This window comes from Ursus maritimus, unplaced genomic scaffold, assembly GCF_017311325.1.
Source record: "Ursus maritimus isolate PB19 unplaced genomic scaffold, ASM1731132v1 scaffold_21, whole genome shotgun sequence".
In the NCBI taxonomy this organism is placed as follows: domain Eukaryota; kingdom Metazoa; phylum Chordata; class Mammalia; order Carnivora; family Ursidae; genus Ursus; species Ursus maritimus.
In genome coordinates this window covers 1,305,122-1,318,503 of record NW_024424564.1, presented here as the reverse complement: position 1 = coordinate 1,318,503, position 13,382 = coordinate 1,305,122, and the positions used below count along the sequence as shown (strand labels likewise).

Below are 13,382 nucleotides of genomic sequence, written 5' to 3'. Positions count from 1 at the left end.
AAATAAATAAATAAATAAATAAATAAATAAATAAATAAATAAATAAAATCTTAAAAAAAGAAAATACCAGCCATTTGCTCTAACACCCCATTTGCTTCACCCCATTTCTGAAGGGGTCTCTGGTGTCCTCCAAGGAGAAGATCCACCCTCCTTGCTCCTGTCTCCAATCCGAAGCCACCCTCTGTTCCCCACAAACTCAGTCCTCAGAGCCACCCCTGTTCTTCCGGGCAGAGGGAGAGTGCTCCTCTCCTCTTGCTCCCAGCCCCGGCCTCTCCGCCCCAGGACCCCGGGCCCCTTTCTTTGCCGAGGCTGCTCTGTCTTCCCACGCCCCGCTGCCCCCTCCCTGCCTGGGGGGCCGCCCATGCAGTCCTCCCCAACCCCACACCTGAGCAAGTGGCGTTGGACTCGTCTTCGCTGTTCCCGCAGTCATTGTCCCCATCACAGAGCCAGCGGTTGGGGATGCACCGGTTGTTCTCACACTTGAAGCGGTCCGAGGGGCAGGTGTGCTGATCTGGGGAGCGGATGGGTCCGGGTCAGGGAGAGGGCGGGCCCGGCTCGCCGCCCCTGCTGCCCTGCAGGCCTGCCGTCCCCCCGGGGAGGGGGCCGAGGACTCACGGCAGAGGGCCGGGGCCTCGTCGCTGTTGTCCAGGCAGTCGTTGTCCCCGTCGCATTTCCAGCGCTCCTGGATGCAGCGGCTGTTGGCGCAGGCGAACTCGCCGGGCTGGCACTGGGGTGGGGGCACGTAGGATGGGTTCGCTGCGGGCACCACAGGGGCGGCGGGGGAAGTCAGACCCAGGTCATGGGACAGGCGCTCCGCTCTCTGTCCTACGCTTGCCTATTGTATTACTTTAAATAATACCCCCAGAGTCATTTTTCCTAGGGTGTAATTCTTCACGAACAAGTATCTGGGTGGAAACCGCAGCTCTTTCTCAAGCCACCAGGGTGATGTTTACTTGAATATTTTCAGTACTTCAGTATGACCTGAGACCGGCTGCTTCCAAGAGAGCCTGGAGGTCCTCAACCCTCCACTTACTTTTGTCCCCACTGAGAAGACCACTCCTCACCCACTTCCTTCCCTAAACTGCCTCTTGGAAGTGACCTCTGGGGCCCCGAGGCCCCTGTCCTGGTCCCTGATTCACAGAAGCATCACCTTCACCAGGAGGGAACACAGGCCCCAGAACTCCTGTCCTCCAACACTCCCACCTCACCACCCGTCTGCCTTTAGCTCTCAGCAGTAAAATCACTACGTCCTTGGTCTGCGCTTGCGAGGCTCACATCACGAAGCCCAGCACTCCCATGTCAGCCCTGTCCCTGCACCCTGAGCTCTGCTGGGTGTCTCTCTGACCCAACCACCTCTCATCCCCGCTCGAATCCCTGAGACTTCTGTGTGTCCCGTGGGTGTCCACTGTCTCTCCTGCGGCCCTGGACCACTGGGTCTTGGTATGTGTCATCTTGCTCCTCGCTGCTTCCCAACTATTCTTCTCTCCTTTCTGAGAAATCAGTGCTGATTTTCACGCTTTACACTCCACCAACCCCTACTGCTACAGGACCCCGGGCCACTCCCTGGCATCTTAAGGGTTTTTAGCTGCTGGCTCAGTGTCACTTTTCCCCAATTCTCTCCTGCTCTAATTCTTGGGGATTTCAGTGTCTGTGTGGATCCTTCCATCACCCTGGCCACTTGGTTTCCCCCTCTGCCGATGCTCTTGCCTTTGACCTGGCCTCAGTCACTCCTTCTTAGCTGTCTGCTAAGGCCCCGCTGATCCATCTTCATTTCTGGGATTCTATCTCGAGGTAACCATCCAGAATATGGGAAGGCAGGAAGTGTGGGAAATAGCAGAGCAAGATATGAAAAAAAACAGGCTCTGGGTCAGACTTCCTGGGTTCAAATCCCTGTTTGAACTTTGGGCCTCAATTTCTTCATGCGTATACTGGGGCTAATAAAACATACGCTCCCTACAGGAATATTTTAGGGAGTAAACAAGTTACTTCATGGCAAGTGCTTATCATCCTGTCGTAGTGCCTGTCTGTGCTCAAGAAATCAATGTTAGCTGTGATTATAACAAGAGAGAGAAACAACGTAAACATCCTGCAATAGAGAGAAATGGTTGAGAAAATTAGGGAACGTTTACTAATGAAATATATTTCAGTCATTAAAAATTCTGCTGACGTATCTATGATCTACTGTCAAGTGACAAAAAGCAGAAAACAGGACAGCAGGTGGAGCGCGATTCCGTTTAAGTCCAGGTAAACGAGCAGAGAAGTGTTCGGGAGGGTGACCCCCAAACAGTAACAGTGACATCCATGGGTGGTGGTATTTGGGGGTGACTTGTACTTTCTCCTTATGTTTTTTATACTGTTCATTTATTTATGTTTTACAACGAGCATGACCTACTTTTATCTAAAAAGAGCCTATTTAAAGTAATGCAACGACCACCCAGAACACTCTGTGGCATACATGAGCCCGAGCGGGTGGCAGACGTTTTCTGCGCAGTATGAGCTCAGCTGCACAAACCCACCACGTAGCCCAGCTGGCCACAGAAGGATGGTGCTCGCTTACCACACTGCTAACGACACACTGGCGTCTGTTGGCGGGATTTGGGCTTTTTTCCCTTCTCTAATTTCCAGTATTTAGAACTGTTGTTATATTACTTTAATCAAGGGGAGACAAATGTCAAAGAAGGTGTTCCTCTTTCCAAAGCCATCCTGGTCATGACCGTTTCCCCTAATCTTCGTGCTCTCCCAAATTCCTCCCATCCCCTGTCCTCCCCGAACCCCCTCCTGGCCGCCAGGGCCTTCTCTCACCCCATCCTTTGCCTCCCGTTGCCCCCACAGGGCCCCCTTCGCCTCTTTCATCTCTGATTGGACACTTCGGCCCCCTCCCGCTGAGGACCGCTCCCAGGTCTCCCAGCCCCGCGGGGCACCTCATACCCAGGCAGGTGACACCATCCGTGTCCAACACCTGGTCCTCGGCGCAGGCACACTGGCGGCTCCCAGGGGTGGCCAGGCACAGGCTGCTGCAGCCGCCGTTGTTCACCCGGCACTTGTTGGTACCCACTGCAAAGGCAGGGCCGAGGAGAGGGGCCAGGGAGGACAGGGACAGGTTGTGGCAGGGTCCACAAGGACCAGAGAGAGGAGACGAGAGGACAGGGCGAAGTCACATTCAAGTGAGGAGTCAGAAAGGGAGGAAGTGGTAACAGGACAATAAGCGTGTTGAGGAAGAGAACGTGGAGGCGCGAGACAGGGGCGGAGATGGGGAAGAGAGAGTCAAACTGGGTTGGGGGCCTCTCTTCTCGGGGCCTCAAAAATCAGAGCCTAGGATCCCTGGGAGTGTCTCCCTCCCCTCCCCGAGTAGCCTCACCCCCCACCCCAGTCCCACCCCATCACTGGCCCCAGCCCCAGGGGTACCTTGCTGCTGCTGGGCATCATACATGCGGATCTCAAAGATGGGGGGCCGCTCGCTGCGCAGAAGGGTCACGGTGGGGGGCGCACTGTCTGCGCCCCGTTCTAAGCGGTAAACACTGCCACTCCGGTACTCGGTCCAGAAGAGGTAGTTGCCGTGGTGACACAGGCCAAAGGCGTGGTTCAGCTCAGGACCCTCGTACACAATCTAAGAACGCAGGGGAGGTTACTGAGGAGCTGAGGACAAACGGGGTGCCTGAGGAAGGCCGGGGGACGACCATACTGTTCATGCATATGTCCATGTCCTGGGTGTGGGTCTCGTTTCCCCCATTAGCCTGGGAGCTTTGCACACAGTGAGGTGCCAGAGCCAGGACCCCGCAGGATGCTGGTGGGGAACTTGTCCACACCATCCTCCTTCGGATCCATTCAAATTCATTCATATCCCTCCAACACGCATGTGCGTGCACACGCACGTGCACGTGCACAGTGCGAGCAGACAGCCAGAATTCATTCATTCATATCTTCGCTCAACAAACGTTTGCCAGGGTCTATGAAGGGCCAAGCTGTGGTATGAAAAAGACACAGTCCCTGCCGTGAAGCCACTATTGTTTCCTGGAGGGCACCCACAGTAATGCAGGCTGGAGGAGGGGTCTGGAGACAACATCCCAGAGCAGGTGGCTCCTGAGCCACGGGACAGGGGAGGGGGAGTGGGCCGGAGGCAGGAAACTGCGTGAGCAGCAGTACAGGGGGCTGCACCCTGTACGCGCTGTGCCAGCAATTCCAAGCTGTCTAGTGTCGCTTGCTCAAATGTTGGGGAACAGGGAACAGGGGGAGAGAAAAGTCCACAGAGATAGTCAGGGGCCATGTCATCAAGGCCTTACGTACCAGGAAAGGGCTCAGTCCACACGCCTAGATACGCACATGACTCACGAAGCATATGACCACCCCAGCGAGAAAGCGTGTGTCTGCGCCGTGTCCAGGCATCCTGCCCTTGCACAGAGGCAAACAGGGCAGGCACACACCAAAGTGTGCTGCGTGTGCATGCACAAACGGGCAGACAAGCACACGAGCTGTCCGCTCAGGTGCGCACGCGAGTGGTCAAGCCCGCAGACAGCACGCAGCCCCGGACACGCTCTCACAGAGGCGACCCTCGGGCAGTACGACATGGAGCACACACGGCACAGAGAAGCACACACCGCAGGTGCGGAGGGGAACGTGCCCGGGCACACAGGCCTGGGCACAGAGATGCCCACACATCCACACACAAACGTGGCCTAGCAACGCACATGGGAACACCCCCACACAGGTGCGCGCCTGCCCACCTTCCGGTCTGTGCCGTTGAGCAGTATGGTCTCGATGCGGTCGTAGAAGGCATCCACCCAGTAGAGGCGCCCCGCTGGGATGTCCAGGCTCAGCCCGTTGGGCCACAGCACCGTCTTGGAGGTGACAAAGATGTCTCGGTGTGAGCCGTCCATCCAGGCCCTCTCCAGCCGCCCTCGCCGACTGTCCTTGGGGTCCTCCTCCCAGTCTGTCCAGTACATCCACCTGTGGACAGTGACTGGTCAGCACCCCGTGGGCCACCGTCACCTTCGGCAGCCTGCTGTGCGACCCCGATCCACGCGCGCTGCGCCAGAGCTCCTCCCAGGGGCTTCCCACCTGCTCGCCCCTCGCCCCCACATTTCACTCACTCATTCGTCCACTCAGCAAGTATTCGTCGAGCGCCTACTGTGAACTGGGCACAGTTCTGGCACTCGGGGACCCAGTGGAGACCCAGGCAGACAAGGCTCTCCTGGACATCACATCCCACCCAGGGGTACAGACAAGAAACAAGTCAACCGCAAGGTGACACATTGGAGATCGAGAAAAACCAGGAAGGACACGAAGCTGGGTGACGGTGTAGGGAGTGCACTGGGCAGTAGCCAGGGAAGGCCTCTCGGAGGAGGCGGCATTTGAGCCTAGGTGTGAATGTGGACAAGGGACTAGATCTGCAAGTGTCTGGGAGCTCCAGGCAAAGCAACTCCCAGAGTAAAAGCCTTGAGGCAGAAGAGCTGGGGAGTCTGACAGAGAGCGGGCAGTGGGGACAGAGTTTCCAAGGGTAGCAGAGAGGTGCAGATGAGGTCGTGGGGATGCAGGCACATTCTGCAGGAGCCCGGGCCTGATAAGGGATGTGGTTCTCACTCCAAGGGCAAGGGGAGCCCGCAGAGGGCCCTGAGGTGGGAGTGACAGGACCAGATCTCTCTGTATGTGTGTAGGGCGTCACTCCCATTGTCCTGAAGATGGGGCACCTTCCCCCATTCAGCCTCTGAGTCCTGCCTCAGCACCCCACTTCGGCTGTTCTTGCCTGTTCACTCCTTGTCTCACCTCCCGGTTCTGAGACCCACAGTTCCCGGCTCTTCTCACCCCTAGGCCCTGGGAAGACTCACCCATTGAGTGGATCCACCACAATGGCCCTGGGGTGTGTCATTTTGCCCTCGATTAAAGTCTTGCGGGTCTGAGCAGCCTTCTCCAGCCTGGCCACACTGATGGTCTTCTTGGGCCCATCATCCGTCCAGTACAAATTGTCCCCCATCCAGTCCACGGCTACCCCCTCCACATTGTGGATACCTGCAGGGAGTAAAGGGGTCCGTGACGGAGAGCTTCAAAGGAACCTCAGCACTGCCCGCCTCTGAGTACCCTGAGCCCGAGACGGTGGGTGGGATGGGGTAGGGGTTGGAAAAGGAGCTGGGGAGACTGCACTGAGGCCCAGGGGCTCTCAAAACTGTGACCGGCAGCCCGTGAACCTATGTGGCAGACACGAGCTCTCATGTGAGGGCCTGAGCTGGGGTGAGCTGAAGCCACGTGCGTGTGGCTCTGGGCACAAGGGTGACACAACATCCCAGGCCCAAAAGTCCTGAGCTGACAAAATGAATAAATTAGGAAGTGATTTTTCACTTAGCCAAAGGGTTGGTATAGGGAACCCCAATCTTTTCCTGATGAGTTACTTTTGATTTCCCCAAAGTCTTATGATTGCTGACTGCTGAGGTTCTGTGAGCAGTCCTGGGGCGTTGGGGAGCAGTAACTGGCGTCAGCCAGATTCACTGGTTAGGGAGCCCTGTACTGGGGGCCCAAGTGCAGGTTTGGGAATTCCTGACACCCGGCAGGAAAAGGACAGAACTCAGGAGCTCAGAGCCTCCACGCAGATGGAAATTGAGGAGACAATGTAGTGTTGCCCTGTCCGAGCAGCTCAGAGGGAAAAAACTGGATTCAATTCACAAAACATTCTCTTCTCAGGACAAGTGAGCAAGCAGCTTTTGGTGGCTGTGAGGGCCGGCTGCACAGACCCTCTGTGGGCACCCGTGTGCTGGTATGGCTGCTCTATTCAAGGCCTCGGGCCTCTCCTGGGCTGTGTCCTGCGTGCAGCTCCGGGGCTCGGAGCCAAAGGCAGAGAGACCCCCGAGTTTTCCCAAGGGTTGGCAAGGACAGCCCACGCTGCCTAACCCATCCATCCTCCTGCCTCTTTTCGGCTCAGCCAAGAAGGGGGTGACACAGGGGTCAATCCGTCTATCCCCTCATCTCCATGCCAACTGGCCCAGCCAGCCAGTCAGCAGGGTACTGTCCATGCTGAGAGGGCACTGAGAAAGCGATGCCCAGGTCTCCCATCGCTTCCTGTCCCAGGTGGGTGTCCCTCGGGGGTCCCATCGGCACACCCCTCACTTTGGGGGCCCTTACCGTCCTTCAGGATGGTCTCCCGCTCAGTGCCATCGATCTTCTGGCGGCCAATGAGGTAGCTGGTGGTGTCGGCAAAGTAGATGAAGCCGGTCTCAGCGTGGAAGTCCAAGGCCCGGGGGTTCATGAGGTTCTCAATGGGGATCATGTGTTCGTCTGGGACCTTGGCCCCCATATCCATGCCCCGGATTATGCCTGGCCGGCCCTTGCCATACACAAGGAACAGCTCGTGTTCTGGCTCTAGGGCAGGCACAAGGAGGGGCACAAGGTCAGGTGTGTGTGTGTACACACACACACACACACACACACACACACAACCACCCCGCCTCCTGGGCCATGGCCCAAGGGGCTGCAATGCCCCACCTCTCCTGGGTCAGGGGATGTGGGGGTCGCAGGGACAGACCTGTGAACATGGAAAGCCCAGGGACAGCACCCTGGGGGCTCTGCCTATGCACTCTAAGGGTAGGCGATGAGGCGAGAGCAGCAAGCAGCAGGTTTTCAGTGAGGGGCTCGCTGCTCGGTGGTGAAACTAGTGGCTCAAATATGTTGGACTCTGATCACGTTGGGCCACTTCTGCTATGGTCCTTATCTAAGCCATGTCAGCCCTTGCTTACAGCACAGAAGGAGCCTCCTGCCGCTCCCCTGCTGTCTGTCCTCTACCCAGCGGCCACCCAGCAGGATCTTTTGACAAATGTGAAGCACATCACGTCACTTCTCTGCTGGAAAGTCACCAAGAGCTCCTCATCCCATTTCGAATCCCATCCAACCTCTCCTTCCTGTGTCCCCTCACTCACGCTGTGCGCTTCTCAGCCTCGAAGCCTGGCACTGTCGATCCCTCTGCCAGCGTGCTCTGCCTTCAGGTGGGCACGTGACTCAACTCCTCCCTTCATGGAGAGCTCGGCTCAAATCCCCCCTCCACAGAGAAGCCTTCCCTGACCACTCCACCCAACCTGGAGCCCTCACTGTCATCAGCAGGTCTACACTCCACTCTATTTTCTTCCTAACACCAGGCACCACCTGGAGTTATTTTTATTCGTCTGTCTCTCTTGCCAGACCATAAGCTCCAGAAGGCAGAGGCGACATCTATCTTGTCACTGCTGAGTCCTCATTGCTAGGACAGCGCCACACACATGGTCCACGCTCATGAGATATTTGAGTGAATGAATGAATGAATGAATGAATGAATGAATTGAATGGGCCAGTTGACAGTCTTCTATGGAGCCTGAGTAGGGTAATAGGAAAAGCCTTGTTCTTGGATGTGGGTTCAAATTCTGTCTCTGCCCCCCACTAGAGACGAAATGTTGGGTAAATCCCTTCATTTCTCTGTATCTCAGATGGAAACAGCCAGGCTGTGGGGAGGCAGGTAAGGACAGTGTCCCACCCCACGCCAGCGGGCACACATGCCCTCCCCGGTCACTTACTCTTGCATGACTTCCCGTCACTGCCCAGGCTGAAGCCGGAGCGGCAGCGGCAGGTCCGCGCCTTGTGGCTGTTAGCCAGCAGGCAGATGTCTGAGCAGCCGCCTGGCTTCCCGAACTGGTCGTTCTCACAGGCGTGGCTCCTCACTGCAGGCGGGGGACAGCGTTAGTCAGGCCCCTCCAGAGCCCCCAGGCCCAGGCCTCGAGAAGGCTTCCTGAAGTCTGACCACACTCCTTCCTGCTGTGGTCTTTATGCTGGTTGTCCCATTTGAAGCTGTGGAAGCCACAGGACTAGGATTTCTCTGCCCCACCACGACCTAGCCCTCAGACTCTCAGGTGGCGGTTTCTGTGGTCAGGGGAGAGAGTCACACCGTTGCCCGTGGTCAGGTGCTTCTACTCGGAAGCAGCCAGGGAACCGGGAGGAGCAACCTCTGTCCTGAGCAGAACTGGGTGCCGGGGCTCCATGGAGGTGGGTTCTAGAGGCTGAGGGGCAGGAAGGGGCTGGCAGGGGAAGCTGAGGGGCCCGCGGAGCTAGTCCGGCACGGATTGCTATGAGAAGCAGTCAGGACCCATCCCCACAGGAGGATCCATGCAGGGGCTGCGGGACCCCACTCACCTCGGGGCTGACGTCGCTGGTGGTAGATATGGAGGGCACCACCCTTGTCCACACGGGTGACGACCTGGTAGTCAGTGCTGTTGAATCGATTCACTCGGATCACGCTCGTCTTCTGCTGGGCATTGGCGTTGTCCGAGTTAGTGGCATAGAGATAATTCTCGAACACAGTCAGGCCATACAGATGCTCAATCTGAGACGGGCAGGTAGGAATGGTCAGCATGAGGGGAGAAGGGAATCCTCCCTCTGCCCCTGGAGAGCGCCTCAGCTTCCCATCCAAATGTCATTATTTGCACACCCCAATTCATTCCACTGCTGTCCAACTCCATGCTTTACTCCTGTCTCCTCTGGCTCTTGAGATCTTTGCTTGTCAAAATCCCACTTATCCTTCACAGAGCGTCTCTCTGAAGAGCTTCTGGGATCTTCTAACCAGACACAGGCTCTCCTTTCACGCTCCATCTCTCTGGCTATTACCCACTGACTGGCAATTTGTGGACTGACCCCACCCACTCTGCTCAAACCCCTGATGGCAGGAACCATATTGCCCATAGGTTCAGTCACACAGTGGATGATGGAACAATTTTGGACTGAATTGGAGTTGGGCCCTAAACTCTGTCCACGGGAGGACACTCTTAGCCCAACTCCAGCCCCCAGCTTTGGGAAGGTTGAGAGGACAGACTTGCCCCAAGCAAGCCTGGTGACCGCCCTCGCTACCCACATAACTTATCCAAGGTAACTGACTATTCCAGCTTGTCCAAGACAAAGGGATTGGCTGGTTTGTGGGACATCCAGCGCTAATGGGGATGATTGGTCACCTTAATGATCCCAGAATGGAGGTGCCATCTCTGAGCTGGAAGGGCTTCTAGACTTGGTCCCAGTGCTATTTCCCAGCTGCATAACCTCAGGCAAATCTCTTAACCTCTTTGAACCCTGCTTTTTCTCATGCCAAAAGGGAACTGAGACACCTGCCCCCTTATCTCCCGGGGCTGTTGTAAGGATCAAGTGAGAAAAGGGAAGTAAAAGGTATCTCTCAAATGACCTGTTTCCATCGGAGTAGAAGCCACAACCACTCCCTTCCTTGAAGGACGCATGCCTTACCCCACTTCCCGCCAGATGGTAAACGTGCTCCCATGTCATCCTCCCTCTCACTGGGAGGCCTAGGGAATGGCTGCCTTGCAAAGCATCCCCCTCACCAGAATGCCCTGGATGATGGTCTGCCGGCCCTTGCCCTCGTAGTCCACCACCTCAATGTAGTCCAGGTAGGCGTCAGCCCAGTAGACGAGGCGGCTGACCAGGTCCAGCGTGATGCCGTGAGGAAACACGATCTTGCTATCGACCAGCTTGGTGCGGTTCTGCCCGTCCATGTCACAGCGCTCCACCTTTGGGATCTGCCCATAGTCCGTGAAGAACACCTTCCTGTGGGCAGAGGGCACGTTAATTGGGTTCCAGACATCGGGGACTCTCCCTTCCACCACAGCCCCGGACTGCCCCTCTCACCCCATGGCAGGGTCCAATGCAATGCCCTTGGGGTTGTAGAGCTCCAGGTCCAGCAAAGTGACACACGTGTCCCCGTTTCGGTTGCAGACAAAGATCCTATCATCGATATCATCCACAAAGTAGAAGTTGCCCGTCAGCCAGTCGATGGCCATCTGTTCCACGTCTGCAAAGTGTGAATGAAAGAGCTCTGGGGGGAGCTATGTTCTCCTACAGACATGTCCCCCCTTGTTGGTGCAGAACCCACCCCTGGAAGCCTACCTCCATCACCAAGTAGGCTATGGCTGTCTCTCCTCTCTGAGCTCCCTTGGGAGTTCCTGGCAAGGGCACGTTTTGCCTTGTACTCTTTGCCATCTGTCCTATCTGGTTTCTATCTGGTTTCTCCAAAGACGAGTGTCCGAGTGCCCTCCGACAGAGCCCTGCTCCACACACCGAGCTCAGGGCGAGCACAGAGGAGGCACTGGGTCCATGTTGGCTGGTTAGTTGATGGACAAGCTTCCCCAACTCTAGCTGTTCCTTGAGTGGGACCATCTTCTTGGGGTACCACAAGGCAGTGAGGATAGGTCTCCTAGTTCATTCCAATATTTTTAAATATGATTTTACTTGAGATACCAGCACTCAGGCTAACTAAAATATCATGCATCTTTGATGTTGGCTGGATTTTCATCAACGCTATATGGTAAGTCAAGTTATCTCATGCCAGCCAGGGCACTGACCAGGCACATACATGTTGATGACTCTTAAAAATGGAAAAGCAGGGCACACCATCAATAAATTTAACCTGAGAGAAAAGTATGTCAAATATGGTGTCCATAGAGATGGAAAAGGGAAGGCCCACGGTATCAAGAGATTGGAACCAGTGACATAGGCCAAACGTCCTCTACTCACCCTCGTTCCTGTTTCTTCAATGTCCCTATTGCTCAATTTCCTATCCTAGGGAGGGTGGGAAGGAGCAGAGAATAAGATATAGGGCTGGAGGACAGAGAACATAGGAGAAGGGTCATAAAAAGACTCTGAAGGTAAACTGAGGCATGGTTCACAAAGAAGGGGAGCTTCAGAAAGGTGAAGAGGAGAGGAGAATGGAGACCAGGTGCCTACACTCAGTCTATGCCATCTCTGGGGGAGATGGAAGAGGCTAAAAAGGACTGAAGAGGGTAGGGGTAGGGCACGGACAGTGGGAAATCTGGGGACAGGGACCCCTGCTGGCCTCCTCTGGGCTTCTCCTCTCCAAGACCCACTGGCTCCCTCCAAATATCACCACTGAGGTAATGCCTCTCACAAACTGGGATACTCCTAAGACAGTTACTCCTTGGGACCCCTCCCTTGCACTCCACCTCCACCAATTGCCCCAACAGGTAAGAGATCTGTGGACCACCTGCTGTTGGCTGCAACTTACCCCCACACACTACCCACACTCAAACCCAGTAGGGATTATTCTGCCCCCACAGAGCTGTAGATATAATAACTAGGCGCTCTGCTCAACCCTCTCTAATCCTCCCCCCCTCCCCACAGGGATTCAGGGGCTGTTTCCTAACAGTGGGTGGGGGTGGGGGCAAAGGGAACAGGAACGTGGCTCCCAAGGAACTTGGCTAGGCCCTGACACTGACTCACAGTCACAGGACTGAGACTGCGGGAGGAAGGGCAAGAGCCAATTCGAGGCTTTCATCAAACTAGTTTCCTCTTCAGGTCTCCCCTGTTAAGCCTCACTTCAAGGTGACCGGAGAAGGAGGTCAAGGGGAAGAGGCACTGTCTCTGTGGTTGCTGACGCACCCCTAAGCTCAATCACTGTCTCCTCTGGGCTCTCAGTACTGACCCATCCTGCTGACGGTAGAAGAGAGGGGCAAAGCAACCTGGGAAGTGTGGGTCCCAGGCCACGTAGGAAGAGGCCTGGTGCTGGGATCAGGCACTCACACTGCCCCACACACTGTGACCACAGAGAAAACAGATGAAAATGAATGCCACTAGGCCGCCTCGGAGGAAACCCAAAGTCCCCAAGGGAGGGGGGGATCCTGCCGCAGCACCGGGCAGCTAGCAGGCAAGTAGGTTGGAAGGCAAACAGGTTGAAAGGCAAATTGGGCCACGTGCCCTTTCCTCGGTGGGCACGGTCGGGGGGCTGCTGGCATGCGAGGGAACTTCATTGGAAGCCGTTTTCCCAGCACCAGCTGGTGCAGCTGCGTCCTTCTCTCTAACTTCCTGAGGCTTCCCTGAGTCACTGCCCGGCTCAGGGCTGGCAACACACTGGCCCTGCTCCCCATCCACCCTTCCCTCAGCAAGAAGGAAGGAGGAAGAAATCTGAAGAGATCGGATGCCCCCCCCCATCCCAGGTGCAGCTCCACCATCACCCCCAATGCCCCCAGGACGTGGCCGACCTTTGAGACTCCCTCCTGGCCTGGGTTCCCTGCCAATTCCAGGAAGGAAGGCAGAGGGATCGTCCTTGCTCTAGATTATTTACCCTTGGCTGGTCTCCCCTTCCACCTCCCAAAGGCCAGGCAGGGCCCCACTCAGCAGGCCGGTGAGGAGTTGGCAAGAATGGGAGTCCCCAGCCCGGCCTGGCCTCCACTTTGGTATTTTTGCAGCTGGAGACTATTAGTCGCAAGCAAAAATCCTTTGTTATCCAACCCCCCTCCACCACATTATTTTCCTCCCCTCTAAAGTCCAGATTCCTCTGCCCGCCCCACCACACACACACACACACACACACACACACACACACACACACACACACAACACACACACACACACACAACACACAC

The 13,382-nt window shown here is 56.1% G+C and overlaps 1 protein-coding gene across 1 annotated transcript in view; it reads right to left on the bottom strand.

Moving 5' to 3' along the window:
• Positions 1-13,382, bottom strand: part of LRP1 (LDL receptor related protein 1) — an 83,131-nt gene that overhangs the window by 47,496 nt on the left and 22,253 nt on the right. The window contains exons 7-17 of the mRNA XM_040637156.1: positions 10,633-10,795; positions 10,329-10,551; positions 9,139-9,328; positions 8,526-8,669; positions 7,108-7,344; positions 5,823-6,003; positions 4,722-4,944; positions 3,406-3,607; positions 2,929-3,054; positions 616-756; positions 386-511 (exon numbers count right to left, since the gene is read on the bottom strand). Of these exons, the coding sequence (XP_040493090.1) occupies positions 386-511; positions 616-756; positions 2,929-3,054; positions 3,406-3,607; positions 4,722-4,944; positions 5,823-6,003; positions 7,108-7,344; positions 8,526-8,669; positions 9,139-9,328; positions 10,329-10,551; positions 10,633-10,795 (1,956 nt within the window). The remainder of the gene's footprint in view (positions 1-385; positions 512-615; positions 757-2,928; positions 3,055-3,405; positions 3,608-4,721; positions 4,945-5,822; positions 6,004-7,107; positions 7,345-8,525; positions 8,670-9,138; positions 9,329-10,328; positions 10,552-10,632; positions 10,796-13,382) is intronic.